The sequence below is a fragment of the Bombina bombina genome, chromosome 5, assembly GCF_027579735.1.
Source record: "Bombina bombina isolate aBomBom1 chromosome 5, aBomBom1.pri, whole genome shotgun sequence".
NCBI classification, from domain to species: domain Eukaryota; kingdom Metazoa; phylum Chordata; class Amphibia; order Anura; family Bombinatoridae; genus Bombina; species Bombina bombina.
In genome coordinates, this window is record NC_069503.1 from 894,650,432 (window position 1) to 894,667,760 (window position 17,329).

The window sequence follows — 17,329 nt, forward strand, 5'->3', positions numbered from 1 at the left end:
ATCAGGGAGATGGGCCTATAATTTTTACAGTGTTGTTTACATTTCCCAGGTTTAGGGATTACTGATATGCGAGCCTCAAGAAGTTCCTTGGGGATAGTCCCCCCCTCTAGTATGTGGTTGAAACTCTCAACCAAGATGGGGCCAAGATCCTGTGCAATCGTTTTATAGAAAATACCTGAGTACCCATCGGGGCCTGGCGCCTTACCCAACTTTAAATTTCGTATCGCTAAATTCACTTCATGGATGGTTATTGGCGAATTTAGCTTATCTAGGTCTTCTGTTGCTATTTTGGGTAAGTTACAATCCTGTAGGAATGCATTTGTATCCCTATCTAGTGTGATAGGATTTTTGGATGGGGGCAGGGCATAAAGTTTCTGGTAATACTGGGCAAAAGTGTCAGCAATGATCTGTGGATGGTTTGAGATCTGCCCATTTGTCATTTGAATTTGTGGTACTGTGGATGTCCTAGTCATTTCTTTTAATTTAAATGCTAACAGTTTATCAGGTTTGTTGGCTTGTATGAAGTATTGAGTATCAATCAGTTTTAGGGACCTGGTAGCCTCCCTTGTCAACAACTGATCCAGAGCATTTTCTTTGTCTCTCAGTAGCTTTAATGTTTTGTCATCTAGTGATAGCTGGTGCTGTGATTGTAGGTGTTTAATCTCGCTTCTAGAACATTCTAGTTGAGTCAAATACGCTTTATTCTGTTTGTTAGATTCTTTTATTAGAATTCCCCTGGCGAAGGCTTTTAAAGCTCCCCAAATATACAAGGGGTTAGATACTGAGTTTTGATTAAGTGTTAAAAAGTGAGAAATTTCTGTCTGCAAATTTTGCGTAAATAATTTATCTCTGAGCAAAGTTGGGTTTATAGTCCAGCTTCTGCCCCTATAAGGGTCAATTAAGCCACTTAATTTTGTTAGTACTACGTTGTGATCCGACCATGTGGTTGGTATAATATCTGAGGCTAATATTAAAGGGGACATAGTTTGGCTAACCAGAATATAGTCTATTCTTGAGTAAACATTGTGAGAGGTGGAGTAGAATGAATAATCTCTTGTTTTTGGGTTTATATATCTCCAGCTATCTACAAGGTTGTGGTCAAGAATAAAATCAAACAGAAGCTTCTTGGAACTTTGAGATGGAGATGTGCGTGGGATCGCTGACTTGTCTAGTTCAACATTGGCTACTAAATTGAAGTCTCCCCCTATGATTAAGCGAGATTTTTTCCATGTGGTTAGCATCATTCCTAACTTAGACAAAAATGGGGCCTGAGATTCATTAGGGGCATATATATTTCCCAATATAACATGTGTGTCGTGTATCCTGCCCTTAACTATGATGTATCTCCCAGCCTTGTCAATAATTACCTCGTCCTCCTTAAAATTTAGCTCTGAATGGACCAAAATGGAAACACCGCATTTCTTGGATTGGCAGGTGGCATGAAATTGTGTGGGGTAATTTCTATCCCAATTTTTAGGGGTTTTTATTTTTGTAAAATGGGTTTCCTGCAATAGGATGATGTGGGCTTTCATGGATTTATATGTGTCTAAGGCTTTGCGTCTCATGATGTGGGAGTGTAACCCTCGAACATTATGTGTGACTATATTTAAAGACATTCCCTACCTACGTGTACAGTAAGAGAGTGAGTAAAGAGAAATAAAGAAGACTCCTGAAACACAGGTAAAGAAGCTTACCACTCGTTAGCTGGCCGGGACCCCCTCCCTGTATGAAAGCAGAGCTGTCAAGTCTGTCTCGTGGAACACATAGCTGCTGTAACATACCTCTATGTAATATATGACATGCTAAGATGAGAAAATATGTAATGGTTAGTCTGAGCAAGAACAAATCAATGAACAACTGACCTTGTTCGGTCCGAACTTGGATCTTTGATCCAGGAATGCAATATGACATAGCAATAACAAGTAAAATAAAGAAACTAGCAAACATAAATAACTAATACAACAAAAGAAACTTCGGGCATACATTATTGGCATATTGAATGCCTATTACCTCGGTTATATGACCAAAACAACTTTGACTCTGGATAAGGGTGAGCCCTATGGCTCTGGACTTATAACAATAATCTAACTATTTAGAAACATTAAGTCCAGGTCAAGAGTCATTTCATTTCTTTCGGGCTTGTTCTCAAAATTTAAGTCCCCCTTAGTGGTGATACTTCCCTTTAGGGAACGTGCAGAATTACAGTCATAGCTTGGGAATTATTTCTGCAAGTCAAGTCGGGCTCTCCGGTTCTTGATTTCTCTTCTTAGCCTTCCCATTTTTAAGCACCGGTGTCCAGGTGCTGCTCAAAGCTTTCCTTTGCGGCTTGGGAGACTGTGATGGTGACTGTGATGATTTCTCAATATGGAGCTTGTTTAGGATCGATTGTCCCTCATCAATTGTGGCACAAGAGTATGTTGTTTTGTCTACTGTAAAGGACAGCTTGAAGGGGAATCCCCATCTGTATTTAATTTGGGCGTTAGCCAGGGCTGCTACTATCGGCTTGAATTCTCTTCTCTTCTTCAGAGTGATAGGGGAGAGATCCGCAAATATTTGAATTTTATGGTCCTCATAAGTGATCTCTGGAACTCCCCGCACTGCTTGCATAATTCTATCTTTAATATGGTAATAGTGAAGTTTTGTTATCACATCTCTGTGGGTCCCTGGTGTTGGAGGCTTAACTAAGGCTCGGTGAACTCTATCCATAAGAAGGAATGATGCATCTTCCTCTGGTAATATTTGTTGGAAGATTTGTGTAATGACGTCTTGAAGGTTATTATATTTTTCAGGTAAGTTGCGTATGCGAATGTTCGATCTCCGAGATCGGTTTTCCAGATCTTCCAGGTGGTCCTCTAGTTTTTGTATTTGCGCTTGTTGTGCGCTCACCGTTGCTTGTAACTCTGGGATCTCCTCTACTAAGTCATCGACTTTATCCTCAATTGCTGAAGTTCTCTCACCAATGTCAGCAATTTCTTGTGTTAATTCCGAAAGGGCCGCTCTCATTTCTTCATGAAACATTTGTTTTATCTGCTTTAAGAGGGCCTCATTGGAGGAGGTTGATTTCTGGGAGACAATGGGGGGATCCTCCGTGTCTTCTTCTTGTTCCATCCGTTGAGATAGGTCTAGCATAGCCTGTTTCTTTTTCTGTTGTGACTTGGAAAGGCACTCTTTAACCGATTGCGTGCGGCTTTTCATCTTCTAGATGTATCTTCCCAAAGCAGGGAGTGTTGGTTGGTACTGAGGTTTCAGTGCTTTTAAGAACCTATCGCTCTGATAGCTACGTAGCAGCCCTGGGAGCCTTAATCTTTCAGAGAGCCACTCTGCCCCTTGACTTTACACAGACATGCCCGAAGTAATCTTCATCTAGATCATTTAAGCATTTATTATATCCATTAGTGCTTGAGATTAGAGGGAGTTTGGCATATAAGAGACAATCTTTCCTGATAGGGTGAGATAAGTAAGGGCCTGCAGTAATCACCTCTCTTGTTTTCCCTGTCGCCTCAGTTGCTGCGGGCTAGAGGATGAGAGAGCAGCGGGTGGAATCAGCCCTTATAAGTATTAAATCACCCTATCTAGAGTCCATTTATGTGATGTAGATTATCCAGGATAAAGTATAGAAAGTCTCTATTTTCTGGGTTCAGTTATTTTTCAGTTAGCACTCACCTCCCCTGGGGAGTCTGTCCTCACAGGACCATCACGGGCAGGGGATTTTGGATATGACCCACCAGCAGGCTAACTGGCAGGAAAGGGGTGAGGAGGGAGTGCTATTTTTTCACAAGGAAATAACAGTGTAGTTTCGCTGGTGAAGGCAGGCAAAGACAGTTCCAGACTGCTCCAGGTTGCAGGCTAGCTTCCGATGACTCTTTTTTCCCCCCTCTACTAGGAGAGATATTGCGTTAAAGTTAGGGCCCAAGTTATATGTTCAGCTCTAAAATTAGTGCAGCCTGTGAGCAAGTAATAATGGATGTGGTATGCTGCAGACTTGTGAGGCGTTTTCAGGTCTCTCTCTTTGCTTGTTTGCAGCTGAATGTAATGTCTTACATACCCCCAACTAGTCTCTTATAATGTCCCAGATGGCCAGAAAGTATTTGTGTGTTAAGATGTCAGAGAGTGCTTAAATGCGTACCTTGAAAATGGCGGTTCGCGCCAAATCCCGTTTTTTTCCTGCTTTCCTTTTACATTGATTGCAGCAGGTCCTGTTGATTAATTGGGGGTAATTGCTCACTGTGTATCTTAGTCGTGGCCGGTATTATGGCCTCAGTGATGTTTGAAGGCCTCCGGTGCAACTTTCCGGTCCGGAGTAGGCCGCAGCCCTGGACTCTCCTAGTTTTCTTCTGGAACTCAGGTCCGGATCGGATTCCGACTTCCACAACTTTGCGGTTTGCAAGCTGAATTCGAGTGTCCAGGCTGAGGGTACCACTCTGTGCTTAGTAATAGCCTTTCAAATCTATATAGATCGCTTTTTGCCAGTTTAATAACTTTTTCTCTCAGGAGCTCTTCAAAAACACTACTGCATCAATGGCTGGCTAGCTCCGCCCCTCCAATTCCTTATTTTTTATGCTTTCACACTTTTTTCTTATCACCCCACTTCTTGGCTATTCGTTAAACTGATTTGTGGGTGTGGTGAGGTGTGTATTTGTAGGCATTTTGAGGTATGGGAAACTTTGCCCCTCCTGGTAGGAATGTATATCCCATACGTCACTAGCTCATGGACTCTTGCTAATATGAAAGAAATTAATTTATCAGGTAAGTTCTTACATAAATTATGTTATTGCTGTTTTTATATACTTAACTGCAAAGGGCTCCAATGCACTTATATATATGCACAAACAGGGCAAGGACTTCAATGCACAACAGCATTAAATAGTCCAAAGATGAGTAGGTGCAGGCCAGTGGGGCCAGAGAGCCAGTCAGTGCAGGAAACAGGTTGCCAAAACAGAAGACAAAGCCAAAGCCCTCTAATGGCTCAAAGAGGATGGCTACAAGACAGAACAGAGAAATCCAGGATCAATCTTGGGCATGGGCCTGAGAAAAAAACAACATAGATATCTCAGCTTTGATATATTTGGGTGCTGTTCACACTGAAGGGCCGATTTATCATGGCTCGGATGGGGCCAAATACCCCTGTTTCTGCGCGAGCCTTCAGGCTTCCCGGAACCAGGAGTTAAGAAGCATCGGTCTTAAGACCGCTGCTCCTTAACTCGTCTGCCGCCTCTGAGGCTGTGGACATCAATCCGTCCGATCGCATCCGATCAGGTTGATTGACACCCCCTGCTAGAGGCCGATTGGCCGTGAATCTGCAGGGGCGGCATTGCACAAGCAGTTTACCAGAACTGCTTGTGCAATGTTAAATGCTGACAGCATATGCTGTCGGCATTCAGCTATGTCTGGCGGACATGATATGCTACAGCATATCATGTCCGCCAGACATTGATAAATCGGCCCCTAAGTTAGATTGTGTTACTTTTTATGCCCTTTAAAAAAATAGATTTTAGTAGTAGTATTCAACTGTTGAAATAGTTGAATCTATATGAATTTCTTTTGATAAACTAGTGTTTCTTTCCTTTGCATAACAAGTTGCCTGACTTCCTAATAGCTCAAAGACATTTTTGACACATAGCAAAACATTCAGCATTGCTGTTGTTAAAACAATTTGTTTTATACTCAAATGGGAGATGAACAATGTAGCATTGTTAAATATATTTTCTCTATGAAAGTTAGATTAGAAAAGTTGAACTACTCATTTTTATATATTCACAAAACACTTCACAGTAAAAACATTTGAATGTAGATAATGTTTTTTTGTTTTCAGTGACAAGATATGAAATTCGGATTGTAACAGGAGACTTATGGAATGCCGGCACAGAAGCAAATGTCTTTATATCAATACATGGAGAACACGGCGACACAGGATCCAGACAACTGTTTAGATCAAACAAGCCCAACAAATTTGAAAAAGGGCAGGTGAGTAGAGGAACGACATCCCGCAGGTTTGACGTCAATGTCATTTTATCATTTCTTTGCATGGCCCAAAATGAAGTTAATCTAACTTTATGGTGTAAGTTTGTATGACATTAAAACAACAGAAAAGATACTCTGTGAAAATACTGCCAAAAAAAAAAAAAAGATTTGCTGTTCATATTTGTAATTTAAAATCACAGAAACACAAAAAGTTAAGAACCTGTTTTAATGGTCATTTGTGATTCATGGAAAAATATAAAAAATATATACTATTTTTAACTAGAGTTAAGCTTTTTGCGCTAGTCGGGTTGCACAATCATGATTTTGCTCAACTTGTTATATCAATGCAATTAAAAAGGCTTGCAAAAAGATGATATTGCTTGTTCAAAACAAATTGCGCCTCACTTGTAATCTAGCCCATCATTTTTTACGTTGTTCAACCATGGATCAAAGCTGGGAACTTCTTGGCAATTTTGTAATCTCAGAGAAATTAGTATTTTAGATTAACTATTTCACAGCTTTCATCTAAAGCCAATCACTTCATAATAAGGTGTTCCCAAATATTTACATAGTGCCTTTTCTGTTCAATACATCATGTACATTAGTGCAGTCTGTATTTTAGTGTACTGTAAGGATGGGCTAATGTTTTGGCATAGTCATTAAAAATAATCAACACTGGGCACATTAGTTCATTCCAAATTAATGTTATTTGTTTGTTCAGCATTTAACTTTATCAAGTGTAACATTCAAATATTAAATGCAACTTTTAAATAAATGCAGCATATTCATATATCAACATTTGAATATCACTTTTCATAGAGATCAGTGTAGGTCTATGGGAATCAACTTTCTAATATTGATATGTGATATTAATATTTGAATATCTATTGTTACATTCTAAAGTGGATTTATAATATTTAATATCATATCAAAGCATTGTGAAATCTGTTGCTGCACTAAATATAAATGATAATAATATCTGAGCCTTAACATTTGTTATCTTTAAACATTGTAGCCAATACAAGTGTTATTTTTACATTATTTGATATTTTATTCTTTATTACAAATTAGTTTGTACTTGAAACAACTAATGAGCAATTTTAACACCCCCTGTAAAGGTGTGTATTTTTTTCACACCTTTAATTATTACAAAGCAACAAATTATTAGTGCTGGGATGCAATGCTAAATTAGTAGAACAGAGAGCATGTTTGTTGAGTAGTAATTAACAGGGCACTGATACAAATGGAGTGTATTCAAAGCCTTTATTCTTTATTGGGATTTCAAGTGATTTTTTTACATGACATTGGAGGAAATTTGAAATATAGGTAAAAATATGAAAACTAATGTATAATAATGTACAAGAATAATTCATTTTCTTCTATTTTAATTTGATAACTATGTGAAAAGTTATGAGAAACAGGCTTTTCTCTAGCTTTTTTGTGTGGGTGGACTTCAAAGCTAATTGAGTCAATGCTGACGATGACTAATTATGTTAATTTCACCAATGAATAATAACAGTTTACAGTGTGTACAATATCATATTTTATTTATGTACAGGTTTCATAGTTTAAAAGTGTATAGAAGCTGGAAAATACAAGGGAGACAGCGCAATCCTCGATTCAAGGCAGTATTTTATTCAAAATTGATACAAAGACACGCTAGTAGTATCATACTCACTAGACAATAGAAACAACCAGGCCCATAAATAAGTGTAGATTCGGAAGGAAGATGCGGTGAGCTTGCACGAGTGAGTCCTCTGTTCACGCTAGGAAAACAATCTCCGTTTCAAAGTCCCCGCCAGCAACAATTGCAAAATCGCTGACGTCACGTCAAAACACCTTCCTACGGATCCTTGATGAAGACAAAAGTAAACTCTACGTGTTTCGCCGGTTGAACGCCCCGGCTTTTCTAAAATTTTGAACTGAGACCTTATTGTTTGTGGAATCCACAACTAACTGGATATACAGAAATTCTATAGACTTCTCAGAACTATTCCCACTAAATTTTAGATTCAAATTATTATCATTAATATACTCAGTAAAATCTCGGAGCTTAGCCTCAGAACCTTTCCAAAGGATGATAACATCATCTATAAACCTATAATACTTTACAATGTTATCTATAAAAGGTTTATTATTCCATATAAACCTCACTTCGAAGTGATCCATAAAAAGATTTGCATATTAAGAAAAATACTAATTTAAAAAATATCTTAGCCCTAAGCAAATTAAAATCTAATGAGCTTAATAAAACACCAATAAATGGAGCTCGGTGTACCTGGTTATCTGCCCCTTTAGGTTCTTTTAAATGTAACAAGCTAAAATGTATTATGTGTCCTATGTTAAAAGAGGTGATACGTTTTTCAATTATAATGGATCTACTCAATATAGTATGAGGTATAGATGTCAGTCTACGTATATAGTCTATTTATTGTCCTGTAAATGTGATTTAATTTAAATTGGGCGCACCAAAAGGAAAACAAGTAAACGATTTAGTGAACATTTATTCAACATCAAAACGGAGTTTGATAAACATAGTGTGCCAGTACATTTTACTAATGTACATGGTAGTGACCCTAGAGGTTTAAATATCCAGATTATAGATTGGGTCGCTCTAGGGACTAGTAATAGATTACTTCAACTCCGAAAGCGAGAGACTGAATGGATTTTCAGGTTGAAAAGCTTATCCCCTTTAGGACTCAATGTTGATTTGGATGTACAGGCATTTATATAATGCATTTAATATTTAGTTTGTTTTTTTAGATATGACCATTTTTAGTATTTATTATAACAGGTGTTTTCTATGTATGTAGCGGTATGTGATGTATCAAGCGATGTATTAAGTAATATTTTATGAACTGTACCTTTGATGTTTTAACGATATTTAGTGTTGTCATCAATGTCATATCTGAATTGTTGTGTGTTTTTTAACATATGAAATGCTGTATTTTAAATTGTATATTCTATATTGTTTATTTATTATATTTTTGTTATATTCATAATGATTTTGAAATTATATCAATATGAATTATTGTCTAATACTGGAGGATCAACTGACTAAATACCACTTGGACTTTACTCACAATAATCCAATTGTTGTCATTTGTATCTATGCAAGAAAACAGATTAATTTATACCGCCCATTTTGTGGCTATATAATTAGACTCCTTTCAAACAAGTGGATCACTATTGAGAAAGCCAGGGCGTTCAACCGGCAAAACGCGTAGAGTTTACTTTTGTCCTCATCAAGGATCCGTAGGAAGGTGTTTTGACGTGACGTCAGTGATTTTGCAATTGTTGCTGGCCGGGACTTTGAAACGGAGATCGTTTGCCTAGCGTGAACAGAGGACTCACTTGTGCAAGCTCACCGCATCTTCCTTCCGAATCTACACTTATTTATGTGCCTGTTTGTTTCTATTGTCTAGTGAGTATGATACTACTAGCATGTCTTTTTATCAATTTTGAATAAAATACTGCCTTGAATCGAGGATTGCGCTGTCTCCATTGTATTTTCCAGCTCCTATGTTCTTTGCATCGGTGGACAAGAAACCCATGGATTTATGTACAGCTGCATTCTGACACTGATTCAACTGTGGTTTTTTATTATTATTATTATTATTATTATTATTATTATTGGTTATTTGTAGAGCACCAACAGATTCCGCAGTGCTATAAACAAATGCGGAGTACAAAAAAAACAGTTATAGGGATCAAATGGGTAGAGGGCCCTGCCAAGAGTTGCACTGTTGTAGTCAGCTCTTAAGAAGGTGATCTACAAACAGCTGGACTCTTAGGCTTACATGCTAAGGGGGTTCAGGGCATAGCAGTGGAGGAGAGGGACTGGTATAAAGAAAGGTTAGCGTAGGTTGTATGTATCCCTGAACAGTAGAGTCTTTAGGGAGCATTTGAAGCTTTTAAAACTAGAAGGGAGTCTTGTGGAGCGAGGCAGAGAGTTCCACAAGATGGGAGCCAGTCTGGAGAAGTCCTGCAAATGGGAGTGTGATGAAGTGACAAGAGAGGAAGAGAGTAGGAGGTCGAGAGCAGAGCGAAGGGGATGGGAGGGAGAGTATCTGGAGACAAGGTCTGAGATATAGGGGGGAGCAGTGCAGTTGAGGGCTTTGTATGTCAGAATGAGAATTTTGTGTTTAATCCTAGAGGCAAGAGGAAGCCAGTGAATGGATTGGCAGAGAGGTGCAGCAGATGAAGAGTGACGTGTAAGGAAGATGAGTCTGGCAGAGGCATTCATTATGGATTGTAAAGGAGCTAGGTGGCAGGTGGGGAGACCAGAGAGGACAGAGTTGCAGTAATTGAGGCGGGAAAGAATGAGAGAGTGGATTAAAATCTTAGTTGTGTCTAGTGTAAAGAAGTATCAAATTTTAGAGATGTTTTTAAGGTGGAAGCGGCAGGCTTTAGCCAATGACTGAATGTGAGGAGTGAAAGAAAGATCTGAGTCAAATGTGACCCCGAGACATTGGGCATGCGGGGTAGGGGTAATGATGGAGTTGTCGACAGTTATAGAGAGATTGGGGGTGGAGAGTTTAGAAGAAGGGGGGGAAATAAGGAGCTCAGTTTTGGAGAGATTTAGCTTGAGGTAGTGAGAGGACATCCAGTTAGAGATGTGAGAAAGACAGTTAGTGACACGGGTTAGCAAGGAAGGAGATAGGTCTGGTGCAGAGAAGTAGATTTGGGTGTCGTCGGCATACAAATGATATTGTAAACCGTGGGACTTTATTAGGGAACCTAGTGATTATGTGTAGATTGAGAAGAGAAGGGGACCGAGGACAGAGCCTTGCGGTACTCCTACAGAAAGTGGGGACAGGGCAGAGTAGGCCCCAGAGAAGGCTGCACTAAAGGTACGGTTTGACAGGTAGGAAGAGAGCCACAAGAGGGCTGTGTCAAAGGCTGCGGACAGATCAAGGAGGATAAGCAGAGAGAAGTGGCCTTTTGATTTTGCTGTAAGTAGGTCGTTGGTAACCATAACAATTGCTGTTTCTTTGGAGTGATGGGGACGAAATCCAGATTGCAATGGGTCAAGGAGGGAGTTTATTGTAAGGAAATGGGATAAGCGTGCATAAGCTAGTTTTTTGAGAAGCTTTGATGCAAGAGGGAGCAGGGAAATAGGGCGGTAGTTGGATGGGGAGGTAGGATCAAGGGAAGGTTTTTTGAGGATAGGTGTGACCAGTGCATGTTTCAGCGATGAGTGAAATATACCGGTGCTGAGAGAGAGGTTGAAAGTGTGTGTGAGTATAGGGGTAAGGGTGGCAGAGAGGGAGGGGAGTAGCTGTGAGGGGATAGGGTCAAGGGGACAGGTAGTGAGGTGAGAGCGCAGTATAAGTGCCGAAACTTCTTCCTCAGTAACAGGGGAGAATGAGCTAAGTTTAAAGTTATGTGGGTTGTGGTTGATTGAAAGCATTTGAGGGGGATGAGAGAATGGAATTATGTTGAGAGCTGATTTAATTTCTGATGGAGTCAATTTTGTTATTGAAGTGGTTGGCAAAGTCTTGAGCTGACAGAGAAGATGTATTAGGAAGTGGGGGAGGGCGGAGAAGAGTATTGAAAGTGGAGAACAAACGTTTTGGGTTTGAAGAAACATTAGAGATAAGAGTAGAGAAGTAGTGTTGCTTATAGAAATTAAAGGCAGAGTAGCAGGAGTTCAAGATAAATTTGTAATGCTGAAAATTAGCTGAACTCCTAGATTTTCTCCAGTGCCGCTCAGCAGTACGGGAACATCTGTGTAGGTATCGTGTCAAAGGAGTATGCCAGGGCTGAGGATGAGTGTTTGATTTCCGATCTATAGTAAGAGGGGCGAGATTGTCAAGGACGGATGTAAGGGTGGAATTATAGTGGCAGATAGATTGGTCAGGGCAGGAAAAGGAGGAGAAGGATGAGAGGAGAGGTTTGAGGGAATTAGAAAGCTGTTGTTGATCTAATGACATAATGCTTCTGTGAAGTTTGGTGTGAGTCGCAGAAGGAGGGAGAGTTTTAGGGAGGGATGATATGTTGCAAGTAAGGAGATGGTGGTCAGAAAGAGGAAAGGGGGAGTTTGTGAAGTTTGAGAGAGTGTATCGATAGCTAAAGATCAGGTCAAGGGAGTGACCATCTTTGTGAGTGGGAGAATCAGTCCATTGTGACAAACTGAAAGAGGAAGTGAGTTGCAGAAGTTGTTTTGCAGAAGAGGCAGTGGGATTGTCATTAACATAACTATAACTACAAGCTTTCTACCATACTCCAGGATACATGGTGATATTAATTGTTTAGCGCTGCAAATATTTTTTCTTTTGATAGTTTAAATGTGTGACTTAAAAGAAATGTATATTTATATTAAAACTTAAAATGATGATAAATTTGAACTAACAAAATACTAAAATATGGTTTTTAAAAGAGGCCCAAATAGAGTGTTTTTAAAAGAGGCCCAAGGTAGCTGAATCAGATTTCTTTGGGTATTTCCTAATACAAGACCCAAAAAAGTATTGTGTTCTTAACAGAGAACAAAAAACTCTATTCGGTATTTGTTTCATTTAAAACAAAAAAAATACTGAATTTTAGTTAAACATTTACATTTGTTTTCGTTAAAACAAATGTTAATGTTTTAAAGTTAACGAGCTCTAGCGAGTGCGTGAACCCGATCCTCTTCTTGCCAAAGCACCAGCTTATTCGTGATGAAACAAATGCACATCCCTATTGGCAACCACTTTCTTCTGGGCTTTACATGAAACAGAGTACAACTCTAACTCAGTTTTCAAATTTTATTTTTCACACACAGAGGTAACTGACAACAGCATACAAATACAATAAGCGGGTATGCTCTTCTTGGTGAGTAGGGTTGTCACCGTAATAGGGCTTTTATTTCCATATTTATTCTTTATTTTTTACATTTACCTGAGCCTCAAAAATGTAATGTCGGTACAATACCAGCTGTGTGGCAACCCTACTGTATACATATATATCCCCTGTCGTCACAAACACCTATAGGTCTCAGGAGTTGCTCTACTATTCACTGGAAGTTTACACATATGTATATATATATGTATATATATATATATATATATATATATATATATACTGTATCTACTGTATATATATATATATATATATATATATATACACACACACATAAATAATTTATAAATAAAATATAAATAATTTCGTTTTTTTTTTTCATTTAGCTACATGGCAGTAAAACTCTCTTTCTTAATATAATACTGAATTTTATTACTTCTGACATAAAAACAATTTACTTATTTCTCCAACTACTTTATTTCTAAATAATAAAAATAAACAGCAAATAAATATGAATATTATTCTTTGTTGATAACTTAAATGTATCATTTCTATAAGCAACTTGTTAGACTTAGTTAATTTCTGTTTTTCAGACTGATACTTTCTTTCTGGAAGCCGTATATCTTGGGAAATTGCATGCAGTTGTCATAGGACACGATGGAATTGATCCAGGTACTGAAGAATGAAAGATGAAAATAAATATAGGAATTAGCCCCCATATTAAGTAACTTAAATTATAATATGATTAACATGGATGAATTGAAGATAAGAGAATTTGTATTATCTGCAGTATTATTATTTTCCATAAAGGCAGTAACACTTGATGAATTTTATTGTAAATCCAAAGATATAATAAACAATGTTTTGGTCAAATAGCAATACCCTTAGTCATGTCTGCATGAACTGTATTGATGACACCAAATCTGTAATTTCTGTAATTCTTTCCATGTCAACTCAGTGAACATCTCCAAAATATGTAGGAACATCCTAGGGAAATATTATATATATATATATATATATATATATATATATATACAAATTAAAATCCTTTTTACTGCAATTATTTATCAATAGCCTTATTGGGAGGAGCCAATATGGGCTTTAGTCAGCAGACTACAAGGCTAGTCCCAGCTATAGGGGTATATTTAATAAAGTGCGAGCGGACATGATACGATGTAACGCCGCACATCGATAAATTGCCGACAGCATATGCTGTCTGCATTTATCATTGCGCCACCAGTTCTTGTGAACTGCTGCTGCAATGCCGCCCCCCGCAGATTTGCGGCCAATCTGCCGCTAGCAGGGGGTGTCAATCAACCCGATCGTATTCGATCGGGTTGATTTCTGTCTGTGGCCTCAGAGCAGATGGACAAGTTATGGAGCAGCGGTCTTTAGACCAGAAACAAGTGGCATTAAGCCCCATAATGTTAATATACAGTGCATTGTTTAGCAGTTATTATCTCATAAAGCCATAGATATATAACAGAGTAAGCCTAGAGAAGTCAGCAGCATTTTACATTTTTACCAATTCTAGAATGGAAGAAATAGGAACCTTTCTTCAAAGTGTTGCAATTTGATAATCCATAATGTAGATAACGATTATTCAGAGAGGAAATATATGTGGGGCATAAACTCTTTAGGACCCACATCTGCCCTAACATCTGTAATCTCAATTATTACAACCTCCCTTTTAAGCCAAATTAGGCAATGATTGAAATTCCATAATTTTCCAATGAACATCCAATGTTTTTCTTTGTCTTTTTCACTTTTGAACTCAAAAGATTGTCCCTTTAATTGCCATTTTTAAGGATACTGACTTCAAATAGATTGCATATATGTAAAATCCTACTGCTAAATCCTGTGATTTGAATTCTTACAGTTGACTATTTATTATCATAAAAAATTGCATTTTGTGAGTTTCAAAATGTCAAAGATATCTTTCAGCAAGTCATAGGCAAGTAGGTATAAGATGTGATGTAACTTAGTTAATACAGTACATGTTCAATCCTCCACATAAAGACATTTATTTTGTATTTACAATGTATACTACATATCTACCCAAAGCCAATGATTTCAACTATTGTAATTGTAATACATGAAGGTATGTTACCAATTACGGGGTGCATTTTATTCCTGTTAAAAAGCTTATCAAATGACAGATTCAAACAGTATCTTAGGCTTTGGATTTTGTGGACTAAAGTTGGGATAAGCCTTTCAAATGGAATAAATTATACCTCTATATTACTTTAGATGAGTGATTTTCAAACTTTTTTTTGCAGTGGCACACTTTTTTACATTAAAAAATTCTGCGGCACACCACCATCCCAAAATTTAAAAGAAATCACAAATTGTAGACTAATGCAGCATATATACAGTGTATGTATATATATATATATATATATATATATATATATATATATATACACAAACACACACTGTATTGTGCTGTCATGCCATGCCTCCTACAAACTATACATGACATATTGGCATTCATTCACAAACAATCATAATGATTGTCTGTGAATGAATGTCAATATGTCATGGTTGTAAATTATGCTTGATGAGCCCAGAATAAAAAACAAACAAAATTAAAAAAAATATGTCACACTGTTGTCAGTCTGCCGCGGCACACCTGAGGATCTCTCACGGCACACTAGTGTGCCACGGCACACTGGTTAAAAAACACTGCTTTAGATCATATCATATTTCCTTCTCTCTGTTTTGTAGACAATGGATGGTACTTAGAGAAAATTGTTGTCTATGATCCAGTGAAAGATAAGGAGCATACCTTTTTTTGTTACAGGTAAGTCTCAAGTAAAACAACAGATTTATCATTTTCTCTTACTTGATGCCATAAGGATTTTATTATGATTTTTTGTGAACTGCTAGATCAGACCACATATCAACAAGCACGAGTTTCTATAAAATACCCATATGCTTAAAAAATCATATATTTCAATTTATAATTTTAATCAGCCTTGCTGTTTCCTACTGGGGAGAAAAAAACATTCCTGAAAATAGCTGTTGGTCTTCATTTAAAGGGCCATAATACCCAAATGTTTAAACACTTGAAAGTGATGCAGCATAGCTGTAAAAAGCTGATTAGAAAATATCACCTGAACATCTCTATGTAAAAAAGAAAGATATTTTACCTCAAAAGTTCCTCAGTAGCCACCTCCCATTGTAAAGGATTTCTAAGCAGCATATTAGTATGTCTGTCCCGGGACAACTGAAAGGATGAGCTTCGTGCACTCTCATATTATTTCACCAATCAGGTAAAGGAAGCTTACTATGAAATCTCATGAGAGTTAAGTCAAATCTCATGAGATCACAGTAAGAGTTCATGACCTCAGCACTGCTGATGCTGATTGGCTGCTGTTCATTTCTACATTTTTTTAATTTTTTTACCTGCAGCTGGGAGCAGCTGAGTATAACTTTTTACACAGAACTTACTCTGGTGAGATGAGGAAATTGTGAGGTAAAATATCTTCCTTTTTTACATAGAGATGCTCAGGTGATATTTTCCTGTCAGCTTTTTACAGTTATACTGCATCAGTTTCAAGTGATTTAGCATATGAGTATTATGTCCCTTTAATGTTAATGAATATTTGTTATTTATAAAGGTTTGCATGATATAAAACAGTAATCCAGGGGAGTTAAACATCAAACCTTACAGTCATGTACCTTATTTAAAATGATAAGCATGTTTTGGGAGGTATAGAATACTACTGGTTATAGAAAAACTATATAAACAAGGAGGTTTATATGAATTCATGCCCCCAGTGGGTGGGTGTGAAAGAGAGACACTAAAATGTACATTTTTCATTATTTTCTTTAAAGGACCAGTAAACAAAGTAGATTTGCATAATCAACAAATGCAAGATAACAAGACAATACAATAACATTTACTCTGAATTTTAAATGAGTAGTAGATTTTTTTCTAACAAATTTCAAAGTTATTTATATTTCCACTCCCCTTGTACCATGTGATAGCAATCAGCCAATTACAAATGAATATACGTATAGTCTGTGAATTCTTGCACATGCTCAGTAGGAACTGGCGAATCAAAAAGTGTAAATATAAAAGACTGTGCACAATTCTTTTAATGGAAGTAAATTGGAAAGTTGTTTAAAATTACATGCTGTATCTGAATCATGAAAATTTAATTTGACCTGAGTGTTACTTTAAGTGTTGGTCTTTGGCTAAACATTGAGAAATAAGTTAATAAGGACTTTGTGTAAATAATTAAACAAATAAGAAGGTCAGCGCTTCCTAAAAGCTCAGTCCATTTAATTGGGTTGTGGTCTCTTTAAGGTCACAATGTTAAAAGCATTGTTAATAATGGCGATATTTTAGAAAGGGCTCCGTCGTCTGTCAGTTTTTTCAAGAGGCATTTTACCATACATGTCTGTGGGTGGCGATGCTTTTCTGATACTGGAGGAATTTTAAAAACAGTATCACCACCTACAATGAAGGTGTAATGTAGCTGATGCCAATATTGGGCCAGATTAAAAGTGGAGAACTATATATAGCTTTCATTAAAGCGATATTAGCGCTCCACTGTGTAATACCGGCACACGCTAATGT

General features: G+C 37.5%; 1 protein-coding gene across 1 annotated transcript in view; it reads left to right on the top strand.

Annotated features, from left to right (window-relative positions):
- Nucleotides 1-17,329, top strand: part of RP1 (RP1 axonemal microtubule associated) — a 550,286-nt gene that overhangs the window by 123,249 nt on the left and 409,708 nt on the right. Inside the window, exons 6-8 of the mRNA XM_053715884.1 lie at nucleotides 5,813-5,964; nucleotides 13,335-13,413; nucleotides 15,469-15,544. Of these exons, the coding sequence (XP_053571859.1) occupies nucleotides 5,813-5,964; nucleotides 13,335-13,413; nucleotides 15,469-15,544 (307 nt within the window). The remainder of the gene's footprint in view (nucleotides 1-5,812; nucleotides 5,965-13,334; nucleotides 13,414-15,468; nucleotides 15,545-17,329) is intronic.